At 33.8% G+C, this 19,392-nt stretch overlaps 1 protein-coding gene across 1 annotated transcript in view; it reads left to right on the forward strand.

Moving 5' to 3' along the window:
- Window positions 1–19,392, forward strand: part of LOC112044967 (chitin deacetylase 1) — a 34,462-nt gene that overhangs the window by 349 nt on the left and 14,721 nt on the right. Inside the window, exons 2-5 of the mRNA XM_024080989.2 lie at window positions 6,735–6,835; window positions 12,081–12,192; window positions 15,859–15,986; window positions 17,483–17,625. Of these exons, the coding sequence (XP_023936757.1) occupies window positions 6,735–6,835; window positions 12,081–12,192; window positions 15,859–15,986; window positions 17,483–17,625 (484 nt within the window). The remainder of the gene's footprint in view (window positions 1–6,734; window positions 6,836–12,080; window positions 12,193–15,858; window positions 15,987–17,482; window positions 17,626–19,392) is intronic.

A 19,392-nucleotide genomic window follows, 5' to 3' on the forward strand; every position in this document is an offset into this window, starting at 1 on the left:
AAGCTATTCAAAAGTTACATTCGCACACGTAAGCTACAATAGGTAGGAAAAAGTACCAACTGCTCGTATTGCGAAATATATTTATCAATGGCTCTACATATTAATATGTCATTGTATATTAGAAAGTTTCCAATAATACTTACCTGTATGTTACCAGTTGAAATATTTTCTATACTATACATACAATAATGTAATAATATTATAAAGGTAAAGTTTGTGAGGTTGTTTGTTGAACCGATTTTGAAAATACTTCAACCAATAGAAAGCCACGCCATTTGCAAGTATTATAGGCTATATTTTATCCCTGTATGTACCTATTCCCATGGGAACGGGATTGATGTGGGTGAAACCTCTGTGCATCTGCTGGTATTAAATAAAATGAGTCATGCACATCCTTTCTTTCACTTGACATTGAGACGTGATCGGGTTTTTTATATTACAAAGAATATATTGACTTTAATTTATACATAGTAGGTATGAATATACCATAAGTATTCAAATGTGAAATTATCTGTAAAGAGTAGCGTAAAAAAGCAGCCTATAAATATATTAACATAAAAAATAAACTAATGATAGTAAATTATAAGCCTTGCAAGAAGTCATTTCTTTTAAGATTTTGAAACAGTTTGTAACTAACTAAAATTATTTTAACGGAAATAATGATACACGTCAAATGAAAAAGAAAACAAAGGAAACTAGGAAAAACAATGGGAATGTTTAGTTTATCGATTAAGCTTGAAAATCTAAGGTAAACCTACTCATAGTTTTTTATCTTCGTCCTTTATTTAGAGAGGCGAATTTTATCAAATTACTCTAAATATCAAAGGAATGGGAAAGGGAAGGGTTATTTGAAAGAGAAGAAAAAAAACCATAAGCATATTGGTGTAAAGTTTAGCGGCCTTTTGACCAAATAACTTTGGTAACTACCCTCGTGTATGTCGCTTTTAATTTATCCTAATATGTGACAGATTCTCAGAATGCTATAATCAGGGTTTCATTAAAATTTCCATCACTCACTTTTAGTCAATCGTACGTCACTATTCTATAATTACACTTACACGGACGGAGCAATTTGAGAGCGCGTAAAAACAAGTATTTCGATCGAGTAGTTTTTGCCTTGATGTAAATGCTTTAGTGGACTGGTGTCCCGACAGGTTTATTGAGCGTATGTGCAGTTGCTTGCATTCATAGCATTTTTTTATTTACTCGCAAGCTCTTGGTACTTGCCGTTAACGATTCATCGTTTAGAACGTCGTTTATTTAAAGTTAGCTTTATATATTTTCCAGAATATTCATATACCTGCTCTGCCGTCTTAATTAAAAAGGGCACAACTAACATTTTTTACAAAATTGAGTTATATCCATATTTGGAATCAGGAAAAAAGGCCTATCTGCCTAATTTTTGGTGTATTTTTAGCAACAAAGTTAACAGAGATAGCATAAGCTTAAAGGGCACAACTGCACGATTTTTTAAGTTATAGTACAGAAAAAGGTTACATTGTGGTATATGTACCTAAGTTACCTAAGTTAGGTATGTATGTACCTAAATTAATTAGCCGAAATGGCACGTTAAATATTTTTGAAAAGTACTTATAGGAAGTGTGTATTGTCAACAGTTATTATTTTTTCTGTATGTGTGTTTGTTAAGCTTGGAAAACGTTTAGTTTTATTGAAATTTTATTAAAATGTATCTATTTAATAATTAATTTAAATGTATGAGACACGTTTTCAGATTAATAAAGAATCATTGAGAGCGATAAAAAATGTCCCAAATATGTATAGAGTATGTAGGCATTGACCTTCTCATCGAAATGTTAATACCTAATATTATCTCGTTTATCATTTTTTTAATTTACTTGATATTTATGGACAATAATTCTTATAATATTATTAATATGCTAGTTAGAAGAACATGCATATTTATCAAAGAATATAATAAAAATTCGAAACCGCTTTATATAGGTAGGTACCGCATGTGAGGTTATGTAAATAATATATTCTGTTATGTGTAATGACAGATCAAATATATTCAGAACAAGCCTCATTTGATTGTGCACGACTTTATAACATCATTATCAACTCACATTCGGCTCACTGCTGCGCTCGAGTCTCCTCTCAGAACGAGAGGGGTTAGGCCAATAGTCCACCACTCTGGCCCAATGTGATCTTATAGCGCAGGTGGAAGATTAAAATTAATTGTGTGTAGCTGTAAAATTAATAAAGTACACACATATATAGGTAATGGAAAGTGGCTTAACACCGCCGCCGTCCGTGTTTTGTTTCGATAATAATGCGGGAGTATTCACGAAAAATAGATCAAGTTGTAGAGAAGTCATTAATAACTCGTATTCAGCTCACTGTTGATTAAAGGTCTTCTCTGAGAATGAAAGAGCTTAGGCCCACCACGCTAGCCCAATGCGGATTGACAGACTTCACACAAGTAGGCAATTAAGAAACTCTCAGGTAGGCAGGTTTCACGATGGTTTTCCTTCACCGTTTAAGACATGTGATTTTTAATTTCTTAAAATGCATATAACTGGTAAGTTCTTGAAAGTATTTAGTAGCTAAAATAAAGTTGCCTCTTTAGTAGCTAAAATAAAGCTAGACATTAATGATGCGGATACCAAGGCGTTGGATTGGCGGTCTTGCACCGAATAATGCAATCAGTTACTCCCACTACAGTCACAGGTGGACTGATGGTAAAAACATGTCACAGCTGCTACCCTACAAAAGGTCTATTTTCAACTACGTTCATCGGCTGTTGTGATGTGATACCTACATATTTATGTAGGTATAATTAATTCTCTATAAGTAGGTACTAAATATTAAATAAAACGAGGTAAGATTTTTTGTTCGTTTGTTATAATTTAACTCAAAAACTACCCGACCAATTTTAAAAATTCATTCACCATTACAAAGCAACATCTTCACTGAGTAACATAAGCTATATATTATCATCGTATTCCCACGAGTACGGAAACTACGGGGGAGAAACCGCGGGGCGGGCTAAACCTACGGTAATAAATGTAAACAATAGATAACAATTAAAATATTAAATTCGCGTGTTTACCTCGAGATAGACCTTATAGAAGCCCGTACCCAAATCGTATGCGACCTTCGTACAAAAAATAATTATTTAACATTCATTTTGAGTATGTAAACTGCATACCTGTAACCCAACGTAACACACCTAAAGACATCGTAGGAATTTGAATGAACGCGGAAAATAATATAAAACAATTTATCACATTGCCTACTAAGAACTAGGTAGTAATGGGTTTAATAATAATTTATTAACACGTTATGTAGATGGTAATGAGCGATCCTGCATAAATTTGTTATAAAATTAATTAGGAAAATAGCCTATTACGAACAGATGTCAAATGTCACGAACTTTTAGAATACACACATCACTACTTAGCTTCAAAGTAAGCTTAGCTTATGCTATAGGTATTAAGATGGCTGATTTAATTATATAAATTAATTTACTACATACTATACTTAAATAAAATTTAAAAAAAATAATAAAAAAGTAGATGCGAAAAGCAGGATTACTGCCCACTGCGCCTCCCAACTTAAATTATACTGTGTGTACCTTTAAACAGATTATTTATCTATAGAGTATGTAAATAAATAATCTAATATATAAAATTCTCGTGTCACAGTTTTCGTTGCCATACCGAAACGGCTTGACCGATTTTGATGAAATTTTTTGTGCTTTTCCGGTATCTATGAGAATAGGCCAACATCTATTTTTCAAACCCCTAAACCCTAGGGGTAGGGTAGGGGTACGGTAGGAATAGTGTAGGTAGGTAGGGATAGAGAAGAAGTGCACATAAGTCAAAGCGAAGCTTGAAAGGGTCCGCTAGTATATGTATAGAATTACGACTTTAGATCTGCTGATCTGATAAGGATGAAATTTTTGCGTGTGTTACATATATATACAGGCCTAGATTTCCAGTTGGACCCAGTAGGTAGCGTTGTGGCGGGTTCTAGATTTTTTCCATTTATTATTTTTTTACTAAAACTGATGAAGAATGCATCCGAACGCATCTATTCATTTACTCTCGTCCGTCGGTTGGCTCTTAATTTATTTCATTAAAATATTAATTAATTAAAGAATGTACGTAATTGCCAATGCAGGGACCATTATTTTCACTATTAATATACTTAGGTATATTATGAACGAAGCAACTTTATAATTTAATTTAATTTTATAGTTACCACTCACGAGATCTAGATGTTTCCGCATAACTACATTTTGTTATGAAGTCTATGATTAAGTCTGTATGTTTATTTATTAATAAATAGCCGATGCCTGCGACTTCGTGCGCGTGAATTTGTGATTTTTACTACTGTGACAATTCTCCATAAGCTTGTGAATTTTTGGAAAATTCTGCTCATGTCATAATAATTATTATTTGTGTGCCAAATTACAGCGACAGCCGTAGTTTTCATCTGTTTAAGTTTATAAAGCTCTTTATTTATTTATTCAGGAAAATCAACCTCTAATACATTCAGTTTATGCTACATTTATATAAATTGTTAGATTAAGTGAAAGTGAATTATTATTATTATTATTAGATTAATATTATAGCTATTTATTTATTTATCAAAAAGATTTTCTCAACGTTACAGATTGTGTATGTTGTTAAACGTCTTGTAATATGTATCTACTCTTCTCCTTTCCTATTCTGTATTTTAACGTTACCAGGTTACCGTGATATTGTACTTATGTATAGGTCATCGATTTTTTCTTTTTTAAATAAGTTTTTTAAGGAACACGCTTCCTATTAAAAGTTGCAAAACTGGCACAGCGCGACGGTTCAACTTTTTTCGTTTCAATTTCGAAGGATTTTAATTTCATTTCTACTGTTCGCTATTGTTGATCCAAGACTTTGAGTTTTAATTTAGCTACCAATAAAAATACCTTAGTTGGTAATAAAATGTCACTTTGTCACACAGGAGTTTGAAAAACATTGGCTGATTCTTTGACAAAGCCGTATTGAATAGATGAAAATTTATTCATTTTGCTATAATCCGCGAAATGCTGACGAACCCATGCGACGACGTCACCCAGTTCCGACAAAATACTCTCTACATACGTTTCACCCCGAAACCGAAGCGTGCTCAGGAGATGTTGACTCTACAACGTGCAATTGCAATCGTGGATGATAGCAAAATAAATAAATTTTCATCTATTCATGATGAACTTTCGCAAAGTAACGCCTGCTTCTACCCAATATCCAAAGCCGTATTGCACGTAATTTTTTTTAAATTAAAAATTGGTTCAGGAGGAGATTAGTATCAAACACCGCGACACGAGAATTTTATATTCTTTACTAACATATAAAGCTGAAGAGTTTGTTTGCTTGTTTGATTGAACGCGCTAATCTCAGGAACTACGGTCCGATTTGAAAAATTCTTTCAGTGTTAGATAGCCCATTTATCAAGAAAGGCTATAGGCTATATATTTTCCCCGTTTTCTTACGGGAACGGGAACCACGTGGGTAAAACAGTGTGGCATCAGCTAGTATTAGAATGTAATTATATTAAAATACTAGCAGACGCTCGCGAATTCGTCTGCGCGAAACGCGATTTAAACTTCTTCATCACACTTTATTCATATGCATGTTTTGTAACTTATAACATATAGTTCACTAATCATTTTACAAAAAGATAACTTAAATCATGAAAGATTTATATTAAAAAAACCACTTCAACCACTTTTTAATCCTTGCAGAATATTGAATTAGGTACATTAGGTACTTTTATTCGTGGTACACATACTGTTTTTACAAGTGTAACTTGAAAAATAAAGGTATTTCCACACAAACTTTCAATACCTACTTCACCTCCTTCTGATTTTATTTTTGCAACAAAAAGTATTCTATACCTTTTTTCGTATTATGGTCTCAAATCGTGCCAAGTTTCATTTGAATTCATTCAGTAGTTTCAACGTATTGCCCGTCCAATAAAATCTCGGAGACATATATATAGATAGACAGACAAAAGATAAATTTTTTTTTTTTGGCCTATTTAACAGGTATATAGTGCCCTCCAATAAAATTCCCTTCAATGTACAAAATTGGACCTGTTACAGTTTTATTATAAGAATAGATTAAATAAATGTTTAAAGTAGATAAAAATATGAATTACAAAACAATTTAAAGACTTTTTAGATTTGGCCTTTCATAAGAGGCCTGATATGAAATACCTAACTGTGCCTAGGTATTGAAAAGTGAAACTGAGACCTTGATATTCGTAGAAAAAAGGTCATTATAACAATAATATACTTACCTAATAGATGCTAATGTATTTCGTAGAAAATGTGACCTTAACACTGAATTAATAACGTTTATTTTTCTTGTCATTAATATTCGGGCCAAACTAGTTATCAATGTATTAAACTAGTTTGGCTTATTTTTTTATGCATATATTTGTAAGAGACGAAAATATCGCATTTTATTTCTTAAAAACTAAAAATAATATTTACAAGTTTATAAAAAAAATATCAGTTCCTATTTTTTTACAAAATCGAACAAAAAATATAGCTATAAGTAATTCCATTTATTTTATGTCTAATTTAGTTCAAATAATTGCCTCCTTTAAAAGAAAAATATTAATGAGACTTATTAAGCTAACCTATTTAAATTATTACATAATTAGTGACTAATTAAAAAAACAAATCTGACGAAGCCGGCGGTTACATTTAATTTTTCTCTTATTTGCAGTAAATTGCCAGAAAGAAAAGGAAGAAGATTTCGTTTGTCCCGAAGGTACTCAGGGCAACGGCAATTTCGCTGATCCAGCCACTTGCCGCCGCTTCTACCAAGTGAGTGCTCCTTCTATTAATTAAAATTTACTGTGATTAAGATTTTTAAACGGAAAACGGAAAAAGGTAGTTTATCTTACCTTAGGTTAACTACGTTTCTTGGGTTAAAATAAAATAATTTACCTACTTTTTTATACAGGATTTTAATATTTAAGCAAAGAAAATACATAATGACAATAATAATTTACGTTTGTAAAAGAATTCGAATAATATAAGATGTCTAAGTTGTAGAACATATTACGAGTATTAATAACGTTAAATTCATTGATAGGTAGGTATATACTTTAGAGATAATGTTATTTTATTACAAATACTTAAGGACTTTTCTTTACTGAGTTCCTGAACGTATATATTTTATACAGGATGCTCGGGAGTATTTCCCTTAACCTAAAGATGTTGACGTGTCCACCTACAGGAGCCGAACTTCTTAACTAATATTTTTTAACTAAAAAATAAAAACTTTATATGTTTTCATACAAAGTAATTCAAATAATTCCGACTATCCATGTAACCCACACCTTTTTCTATAGTTGCATTTTAAAATACGTAAAACATTTCTACGTCATAATTATAAGGATGCGTATAAGCGACACATTTTAAGATCCATTTACAAAAGAAATATTATTTACCCTGAAAATATTAATTTTAGAAAACATGTTCCTTGGATATTTTTAATTTATTTTCGGTAAAGAATATAACCTCAGAGTTATGGTAATTACTCCCGAGCACCCTGTATATTGTATTAATACCCAAGTGAAAATTCTATAGAGAAAATGCTACTACCATATATACATAATGAAAGGCGGGTTACTGACTTAGGCTTGTACTTCTCGCATCAGAAATTACTAGAAGTTTAATAAAAATAATAAAATAATGGCGTCAAAAATAAATTTGCACTTTTGTACGTTTTGATGTTAACTAGCTGACCCAACAAACGTTGTTTTTCAATCAATTAAAAACATTGGGCTGGTATAACCCTTATCATTTACTGAAAAATAGAAACTGTTTCGCATTCACTGATTCGCAGACGTTATAGATATTCAAAGAAAATTTCATAAAATCGGTCTAGTAAAAAAAGGAGTTTGCTAACAAACACCGCGACACGAAAATTTTATATATATCATGTATATAAAATTGATATAGATTTATGTTTAAGATACATCGATCTATTGAAAGTGGATGCACAATCAGCGACCAAAAATGGCACTCAATTCAAATAGTCGCATTTACAAACTCAACCTTAAGCTCAATCCAGGTTGAATTTGCTCCAAATTTGGGATTTTATTAAATATTAGACTATATTTAAAGGCCTTTAGGTATAATTTTCTTTACCAATAATTTTAAAATTGTCAAAGCAAAATTGTCCAGTTTTTAAGTGAAATTTTCTGCGTGCGTCCTATTTTTTTTTAATTTTATTATTTCTATCTTGAAATTTCCGACGTTTCAATTTCATATTATATTTACGATTTTGATATGCATAATCAACAGGAGTTGTGTTTCTGTACATTGGATAAAAATAATCAAAACCTGTAAAGGTTAAAGTTGTTTGAAATCTATTATTTGATGGAACAGAACCATTGAGGTAAACGTTAATTATTATTTTAGGCATTTAACATCTAGCCCGACCGGTTCTCACTTATGAAACTGGATTCCTATTGATAATAATTGAATTTGTAATAGGTGTGAGAACATTTATAACTTCATAAATGTAATCATTACTACGTGTTTATGAGAGGTTATGTATCTCGTACATAATAGAATAAAAAGTACCTATTTGTAATCTCAAGTTAAGTAGTAACTTGAGATTACAAATAGGTACTTTATCTATTTGCTTTATTTTATTTAATATTGTTTGGTACGAATTTCGTCTATATTTAATAGGTACTATTTGTGATTTCGTCTATATTTAATATAGCGGACGCCCGCGACTTCGTCCGCGTAAAAATTGATGTAAACTTCTCTACCTCTACCTTACCCTGCTCGTAAACCTACCCAACCCTACCCTACCCTACCCCTACCTTACTCCTACCCTACCGCTAACGCTAACCCTTCCCTCCCCTCACCTTACCCTACCCTAACCCTACCCGTAACCTATCCACACCCTATCCTACCCTACCCCTAATCTACTTCTACCCTACCCCTACCTTACTCCTACCCTACCGCTAACCCTAACCCTTCCCTACCCCTACCTTATCCCTTTTTTTTTTTTACGTGGGGAAATACTCATGGATACCTTCTCGCCACGGGGAGGCAAGAAGGTTATGTCGGACTTCAACCGACTAAAACCCCACGGTGTTCCGACTCGCCGCCTGATGACTGAGCCACGGGAACATTTCGTAAACTACCGCAACCCAGCCAGCGACACTCGTAAATTGAGCTCTCCTGTAGTTTTATTAAGATCGCTTAGGAAACACTGATAGCGTTAACGACTCGAGGACTTATCTCCGGTGGGTGACAGATTCACCCCTACCTTATCCCTACCCTAACCCTTCCCTACCCGTACACTACCCCTACCCTACCCCTATCCTACTCCTCCCCTACCCTATACGTTCCATATCCTTCCCCTACCTCTACCTTGCCCCTACCCTACACTACCCCTACCTTATCCGTACCCTACCCTACCCTACCCTACACTTTCCCTAAATTACCCCTACCCTACCTCTATCCTACCCCTTCCCTACCTCTATCCTATCCCTACCCTCAGCAAAATTGGTCCAGCCTTTTGTGCGTGGTGCAATGACCAAAAGACTATAATTTCCCAAGCGACTTCTATGCTAATACTATAAAGAGGTAAAGTTTGTGTGGTTGTCGGGGTAATCTCTGGATCTACTGGACCGATTTGGAAAATTCTTTTACCAATAGAAAGCTACATTATTTGCGAGTGTCATAGGCTATGTTTGGTCCTCATATACCGCGGGGCGTCATATAGCGGCATTTCTGCGACTTTCAGAAATTTTGTATTATCTCCGAAACTATATAACTAATTAACATACTGTAAAGGGCAAATCTTATCTCTATAATATCCTTGTGATTATTAAATCATTTATTTTGATAAGGTTTTAAGTTTAGTTGTGTAAATAATGACGTAAACCTTAGTTTAAAATTTAAATAATTTATTAAAGTACTAAAGGTACTATATCTGCTAAAATATAAAAGATAGATATATGGTGTCGCGGACTTTTTTGTAGAACTTTTAAAGGTTCAAAAAGCCTCCATACATTTATTTCAGTTATACGCAATGGTTGAGGCAGCGCATGCGAATAAGTAAGTTTTTCAGTCCGACCTGTAAGAGAAAACCCGCGATATCTCAGTAGTTATATATGATAGAAATATAAAATATAGCCTATAGCACTCCCCGATAACGTAGCATTCTAGTGGTGAAAGAATTTTTAAAATCGGTCCAGTAGTTCCGAAGATTACCCCATTTCAAAAAATTGTTACAAACTTACAAACTTACAAACTTACAAACTTTACCTCTTTATAATATTAGTATAGACTATCGCGTATTTGTCTGCGTTTTTTTTCATATGTCATCATACACCAGGACGACGCCAGGTGCAGCATATGCATAGAACATATTATGTTGTACCTGGCATCGTCCTTTAATCTACCTATGATAGCCGCATAAAAATTTTAGCGTTTCCGAAATTTATCAAACAGACCACAGATACAATATGTGTGACCTACATAAGTACATAGTTTGAATTGCTTACTCTCGGCTTACTCCCATTTTCTGTTCTGATACATTTTTGTTAAATAGGTGTGTAAGTAATAGGTACTTTTTCAAATTTTGTTTTGTAAATTATACCAAAACATAAGTTTATCTAAAATCGAGAACCTAGTCTATAGGAAAAAGTTCATGCCATCATTACTATTAGTTTTTCGCAATTCTAGGAACAAGCAAGTCGTGGCGATAAAGAGTAGTTAACAGAATCCAAACATCTTTCGCGTTTATAATATTTTAGAAGGAATTAGAAACCACTAGTTTTACAAAAATTAAAATGTAAAAGTAGACTATGGGTTAATCTAGGACATAATCTAAATTTTACCAGAATATTTTCTCTATTATGTTAGCTAAATAATATCTCCATTCTAAATTTTAGCTAAGTCAGTTTAATAGTCGCGACGTTAAAGAGTAAAGAACATCTATCCAGACTTTAGCATTTATAATATTAGTAGGATAGGTATACACTATAGGTACTTTATATAAATGTATAATATATATGTAATTACAATTCACAGTACGCAAATAAATTATCAAAGCTAGAAACAACTACGTAGGTACAAATGGAGCAAAAAAAAATGAGTCTAGCCATGATTAACAAGATTGTCAATCTTTGTGCGAAATAAATATTAAATAAAAAATTAAACCCAACTTCCAAACAAATCTCAAGGCTTTTTAAAGATATAGTAAAAGTGCATTTTATATTCAGGGTTAAATTTTTATTACGTAGGTATCAGTGATGACGAAAATAATAGACGAATGACTTTGTTTTTGTCATCATTAACAATGCTAAGTATTTATGTCTAATGTCTGTTTTAAGAGTTTTACCTATTTACCATATTGAGTTACAGTTATAGCTAGTTTGTATAGTGTACCGTAGGTACAATATAATGTGGTTGATTGTGACGCTTAATTTAATTAGAGCCGTGATAGCCCAGTGCATATGACCTCCGCCTCCGATTCCGGAGGGTGTGGGTTCGAATCTGGTCCAGGGCATGCAGTTTTCAGTTGTGTGCAATTTAAGAGAATGCCTGCATACCAGAGAATTTTCTTAGTTCTCTGCGTGTGTGAAGTCTGCCAATCCGCATTTGGCCAGCGGAGTATCAGAGAGGAGACTCGAGTTCAGCAGTGAGCCGTATAGGGGTTGATACAATAAATAAATTCATTTGTCGACTCTGGTTCTAAAAAAATTTAATCTCCTAAGTATTTGAGATTTCAGTCTCAAATATTTAAGAGATTAAATTTTTTAAGAACAACAGCATTTCTCTCAGACAAATGAAATCGTTCATTTGCTGATACAGAGTTTGTAATTGTTTAACTAAGTCTAATAATGTCACACCCACTTAGCATATCAATCATAGAAACTCATTGCAGATTCTTCACACACATTTCGTCACGTTCTTCCAAATAGAAATAGTAACTACTTAGCTACCTGTTAACAAGTTAACTTATGTTTATTATTGTATGCTTTATCAATAAGAAGCTACGTTTAAATGAATTATTTTTAATTTATATTTCCAGTGCGTGGACGGCTACCCCTACTTGAACAGATGCCCGTCTGGCTTGTACTTTGATGACATCAGCAAATACTGTACCTTCAAAGCCGAAGCCAGATGTGGACCGATTGCAACGAGTAAGTTTAATTGAACATTATATTTCACTATACGAGTACCTACTATTTACTACTGTTAACTGTTAAAAAAGTAGACCATTGTTGTTACCAACATTAACATTACATCAATCAATCGGGTTCGGATCATCCTGTCGACTCCTACAAAGTACAGACGAAAGTACATATATCTTTGTACGATTGACGGCACTTTTTTCAACAAGATACTAAAGGCATTTAGAAATACTAAACAACTAGGTGCTACTTACTTTCATATCGTACTTAAGAACTAGTGATTAAAGCTGATAGTTTAATAAATAATATAGAACTATATGATCATAAAGATAAGTTCATTGTTTTACTACTTAATAATCATTCGAAAGCGTAACTTGTGTACACAAAGGCGAGTCTAGTCCCGGCGCAAGTAGGAGGTAGGAGGGAAGGACGAGTTTTTATATGCTCGTTCATACACCTACAGCATTCAATTACAGAAAACAACAATTAGTATTTTAAAAATTTGCACAGAAACACGTAAATTTCTCCAAAGCGTAACATACACACAAGACCAGTCTCTAGTCCCGGTGCAAGTAGAGCGACAGGAGGCACTGCTAGCTCGCTAAACATGCATCAGATGTGAACTTATTAGATATACTTATGAAACGTATACTATTAAAATCAAAGAAAACAGAAATTAGAATTTCAACGTAATAAATGTGCACAGGAGCATGTAAATTTCTCCAAAGCGTAACATACACATAATACAAAATTACAAAGGCGAGTCTCTAGTCTCGGCGCAAGTAGAGCGACATGAAGGACCGCAAGCTCCCTAAAAATGCAGCAGAAGTGAACTTATTAGATATACATAAAAAACATATAGTATTAAAATAAAAAAAAAAACAGCAATTAACGTTTTAACTTAATAAATGTGTACAGGAACACGTAAATTTCTCCAAAGTGTGTTACACTTAAACACACTCAAATACAAAGGTGAGTCTCTAGTCCCGGCGCAAGTAGAGTGACAGGAAGACCGCAACTTCGCTAAACAGATGCAGCAGATGTGCACTTATTAGATATACATAAAAAACAACAACAATTAGCGTTTCAACATAATAAATATGCACAGAAACACGTAAATTTCTCCAAAGCGTAACTTGTAAACACAAAGGCGAGTCTCCAGTCCCGGCGCAGTAGAACGACGGGCGGGACGGCAAGCACTCTAAACATGCAGCAGAAAATGCCTGCTCAGTGAGCACACACGGCACCTGTTTACCGATGGGACAAGCGTTTCGACTTTGTATCTACCAGAACATCTTGAATTAATTGCTTGCAACATACGGAAACAGAATAGAAGTGTTTGTCTAAAACAAATTAAACAAAAATATCTTAGCTAACTGGTATTTATACGATGCAATCATACTTTTTTATTTGGCTTTCTGACCGTTTAAATATGTACGAGTATATTAATGATCCAAAAGAAAATTTGTCATGGATTAAAAATAAAGTGTTTTGAAAAACAAATCTTGCAGGAATCAGAAAACAAAGAAAATTCAGATCAGGCCTTCAAAAGAGAAATTCGATTGTCACCTGAAAATAATGTAAAATGATATTTTATAAGCAACTTAGTTTAATTAGTATTTAGCTATAATTCAATTTTAAAATAGAAAAAAACGGCTACAACTAAAATTATTGACACAAATAATTTCATTATAGTGGAAAGTCAAAGAAAGGGAAAGGAATAAAATGATGAACAGTTTGAGGAATGACAATAGTATGTTCTCATAACCATTAGGTACATTTATTACCATAGATAATATTAATATCGTAATTTTGCAGGATACGCAGTCAAACATTAACTTGCCAATGTCTATCTTACAAAAAAAGCGTTACACAAACACAGCCAGTCAAACACTATTATCGCTGAGCTGTGAAATATTTTGTGCCGCGGAACTAGAGGCGAGACGGCACGGATTCCGTACACGCTGCGGCAAATGCCTGCTCCCACACAGTTTGTGTCTGTTTACCGACAAGACACGTATTTCTGTCTGTGTTAGTGCGATCTTCCACGAATTGTTTGGATAGTGGAGTGAAACGGCTTTGGAAATAAATATTGGCGTTATAGTTACAGCGTATGTTTTTTTTTCTATCCGCAAAGTTCATATTGTGATCTTGTTAGAATTGGTTTGAGATTGTTAGCTCGTAAAGAATTGATAGGTAATCACTTCAAATCGAGTCAATGTCTATATCAAGAAGTAATGGGTTCGTGCCCCTTCTATTGTCAATTGTCATACTTACTCCTAACGCCACCACAGTCGTCGCATTTTTATATTATTGATTATAATAATTAGAGTGGAATAAGGTGAAATTGAAAAAAAAATACCTGTATTTTTGTAGGGGTAGGGTAGGGGTAGGGAAGGGGTAGAGTAGTGTAGAGTAGGGATAGGGAAGAAGTGCGCATAAGCGAAAGCGAAGCTTGACCGGGTCCGCTAGTTTGGTATTTAAAAATACCTGACTACTAACGTCAAAAATTGTTACGTTATAATTAAAAAAGTAACCTGATTTTTAAGGAATTTGTTTTATTTAGCAATTTAATATAGACTTAAATAAATTATGACTAACGATAGGGTAACATTCTAATAGCCATTTATCAAATAAAATTAGCATTTTATTAATAATTTTAATTAATCTTCACAACTATTAAATTAAAACATTGCGTCAATTTGCACTTCGCAAGTTGTAATATCTAACTGTCATTATAACTAAATGTATTTGATAAATGAAGCTTTAATTATTATAAAATGATGAGATCTTTCTTGCCGATTCAGTTATATAGACCATGGTTTTTCCATGTTCTGTGATGATCACGCATGTGTTATGTCAAACAACCATCTTTCGTAGCAGAAAATACAAACGTATTACTTTAAATCTGTCAAGCTGTCTGATGAATATGTTAAACAACCATGGTAACGCAACACCTCCTTGTCGAATACCTCTTACGATAATTACTGGAAACCAGTTAGTAGCTTCAAGTATACGTATGCCTTATTTCTTCTTACACAAGTAATACAGAGATTTAACTCATGAATTAGACTAAGTACCGTTCATGTACCTACGAGTATACGTAGACAATGTATTATTATACGAACTGAATCACTCACACTCACCACTCGGCTATTGGCCTTTAGGCCTTAGGTTATATGTGTTTGTTTATTTTCTTTCATTAGATAACTAGATTAAAAAAAATTGTCCTGCAAAAAAATACGTAACTGAAGCGTACCATCATTTTACTTGTACACCTATGTATATATTTTATAAATTGGTATAAAACTTGTGTCCACCCTTTGTAGTTACAAAATTGCTGGTAAAAATATATATGTTAAATTTATTTCTTGTATTGAAAATTCAGCAGCCTTTATACATACTAACACTTGATAAAACACAGTTATTTTGGAATCACAGACAGACAATCAATCTGTCAAGTCTCAATAGCTCAACGGTAAGAGCGGTCGAACTCATCACTGAGGGTTGGTGGTTCGATCACCTCCCCGTTGGTCTATTGTCGTACCTACTCCTAGCATAGTCTTTCCCGACTAGTCGGAGGAGAATGAAAATATTGGTCATATTTAAAAGATATGGCAAATATTTCTAAAAAAAATAATCTTATTTACCTATATGTATTGATTTCAATTGCAGCACCGGCTCCCATAACGGAAGCGCCGGTAGACCTGGCCACCAAGTGTGACACAGCAGAATGTCAACTGCCATACTGCTTTTGTTCCAAGGACGGCACTCTCATCCCAGGCGGACTAGACCCCGAGGATGTAAGTAGATGAACAATTCATCATCATCATCATTATCATCATCATCATCATCATCATCATCATCATCATCATCATTCATTCATCACCAGTTTTCTTTTGTTTTGTTTTGTTATTGTTTTTGTTTTGTGCAATAAAGTATAAATAAAATAAATAAAATCATATCATCATCGTCATCATCATCATCATCATCATCATCATCATCATCATCATCATCATCATCATCATCATCATCGTCATCATCATCATCATCATCATCATCATTATCAGCCGATGGACGTCCACTGCTGGACATAGGCCTCTTGCATGGACTTCCAAACAAAACGGTCTCGAGCCGCCAGCATCCAGCGGCTCTCTACAACCCGCTGGATATCTTCGGTCCACCTAGTGGAGGATCGACCAACATTGTGCTTTCCGGTGAGGGGTCGCCATTCCAGCACCTTGGGACCCCAACGTCCATCGGTTCTTCGAACTATGTGGCCTGCCCATTGCCACTTCAGCTTCACGACTCGCTGAGCTATGTCAGTGACTTTGGTGAACAATTATTAATAGTATTATACTCGTAGTTCCACAGTAAACGTTAATTGAACTAGAAGCTGGAGCAATTGGATTGCGAGTTCTAGATTTGGAACCTATAATATTTCAGTCAAAATTTAATTGAAATAACTTTTAGCAATAGGTAAATGTTTGTAAGTTAGACCTTTAAAGATTGCTATTGCCATTTCAAACGAAGAAACTTTTGTATTTTGGAAATCGAGAAATGCCTAGGTACAAAAATGACCAAAGTATAGCGGAGTCGCACATACTCGTACCTAGGTAGGTACTCGTTTGACGCACTTGTTTAATTAATGGAGGTGTTCCTGGCATAATCAATATTCTTAGACTGCTAATATCATTACCCTTCCGTTTGGCTTCGCCGAAGTCGGGCAAAATGAAAATTTCTGATTTTTAATTTATAAAGACACTTGATTTGCCACTGTATGTTACTGTATTTTATACATAATCTATACTTATAATAAATCTGTAGAGAGGTAAATTCTGTACGTGAAATATATTTCCAAAATAACTATCAGGGGGTGATTAGTGATCGATACTGATGTCAAAAATGCAAACAGTAAAATTTTCGTGTTCGTTATAGAAACAAAACTACTCGACCGATTTTAATGAAACTTGGTACAATTATTCTTCATACTCCTGGACAGGTTATAGTATACTTCTCATCACGCTACGATCAATAGGAGCAGAGCAGTGAAGGGAAAAGTTGGGAAAACGGGAGAAGTTACTCTATTTATACAGCGATACTACTGTAAGGACTGGATTAAAGAGCCTAAGGGCGGACGAAGTCGCGGGCGTCCGCTAGTTACTTAATATAATGAAAATAGTTGTTATGCTGCTATTAGATACATCATATATCGTTATTGTATGTACATATAACAAATAAAATTAAAAAAAAAAACTTAAGAGTGTAGTTTAAATAAGAGTATTTTTTTTAATTTCAGACTCCGCAGATGATTGTGCTCACCTTTGATGGCGCCGTTAATTTGAATAACTACGACTTATACAAGAAAGTTTTTAATGGGAAATTGCGTAATCCGAACGACTGCCCGGTGCGGGGCACTTTCTTCTTATCTCACGAGTACAGGTTAGTGTCGTACATAGACTTATATTTTGCTAGACGCCGCAACTTCATTTAACAGTAGAAATGAAATAAAATTGTGAATTTGTGCTTCATGACATGAGAAGTGTATCTAGTAATAATGATTGCAGGCGTAAATCCAGAGCAGACCAAATGAAATGAAATGAAATCCATGTTTGCTTTACCAGGCTCTGATCACGAGAACTATTTAGTAATATTCAAAACTAAAGAAAATCATACAAATACCTGCAAAAACGATTTTAACATCAATTGAAAAATTTAAAATAGGACACCAACTAAAGAAGCGGTACAAATATTCATAGCTCTTGACCGACTAAAGCCCCATGCTCAAACTTATCAGCTGGTGACTACGCCATGGTAAGGCTTTCGCAAATAAGCAACAAGCGGCGCCTGTAAAAGCAGGTTCTCTGTGATTTACAGAACCCTAGCTCGAAGATGCATCTGGTTATTTTCAGAGGTCGATCGTCCTTTATTTTGCGGTGCTTGGCTATCCTAACGTAACCACTCAGGCACGTTTAGATTGGTCGCTTGCGCTATCTATTTAAATACAAGTCCTTGGTGTTAAAGGTGTTTAGTTTGGGGTAAGCTGTCGTAAACTGCATTCTTGCGATCACAGCCGTAAAAACTTAAATTTCCGCGGCGGAAATTATGGTACAGTCAATGAAATAAGTACTAAATAATTAAAAATTAAAAGAAAACGAATAAAAAAGGAAAATGCTCTTGTGCATACTGCATCGAGCTATAAAAGGAACCCTAATACTAAACCTAAAAATATCTAATTTTCAGTTGCCATTTAAAATTAGATATACATTAGGTTATGCAGTTTCTAATTTGAATTATTACCTATGATTTATTTTTATGAATATAAGCCCACATGGTGCTTCAAACAAAACTTAATCTCGATATGAGATTAGCATGTACCTAGAAGTTTAAAATATTTAAAAGTAGGTAGGTACTATAAAAATATATTATTCTGCGCTGACATGGTAATAATTTCTTTTTACTATTACAATTTTCCTTAAAATATGAGGTGGGTACCAATTTTTCACTTTCTAGCGCTATTTCCTTAACAATGCTAAATTGCTCCCAGGCTGTACGGTTAACCGCATTAATTCAAATAATGTTCACCAATGCTATAACGTAAGCTGTTGGTAGATTACATTTCAATAAATTACGGGCTTGGCTTTCAATTGCAGTATTTGTAATGCTTTGTTATTCTACATTGTTTAAAATCGCACCTAATTTAACTACAGAATTAATTTTATTATTCAATATAAGCAAATAAATACTTTAATTAGGTGTTCTATTGTTAAAAATGTCAAGGTCTATTAAAATTTTACATTGTTTTTTATGAGTTTAACTATATTTGATGTAAAATCACATCATATCATATCATTGATGTAGAATTGGTTAGTTGACTTAATACGAAATTAAGAATATAATAACAAATGTTATCCGGTACATACAAGCTTTTATCATACTGTAGGTAAATGACATTTCTCGGTTCATTTGATGTTTATATTAATAGCTTGATAATAAAGACCAAACTAGTGAATAGGCCAGCTGTAGTGACTAAAATAGGTTGATAATGAAGATGACAGAGTTTCATCTATTCAGGTAATTCAGCTAAATTATCTCGCCTATAAGATTAAGCCTACAGCTTTTGTGTGGCGCGCAAAGTAATCGAATGAGAGATGTTTCGTTAGTCCGCACATGAGAGCCGTAAAATTGGGTTATCTGCAACTGAAGGCG

The sequence above is a fragment of the Bicyclus anynana genome, chromosome 9 (assembly GCF_947172395.1).
Source record: "Bicyclus anynana chromosome 9, ilBicAnyn1.1, whole genome shotgun sequence".
NCBI classification, from domain to species: domain Eukaryota; kingdom Metazoa; phylum Arthropoda; class Insecta; order Lepidoptera; family Nymphalidae; genus Bicyclus; species Bicyclus anynana.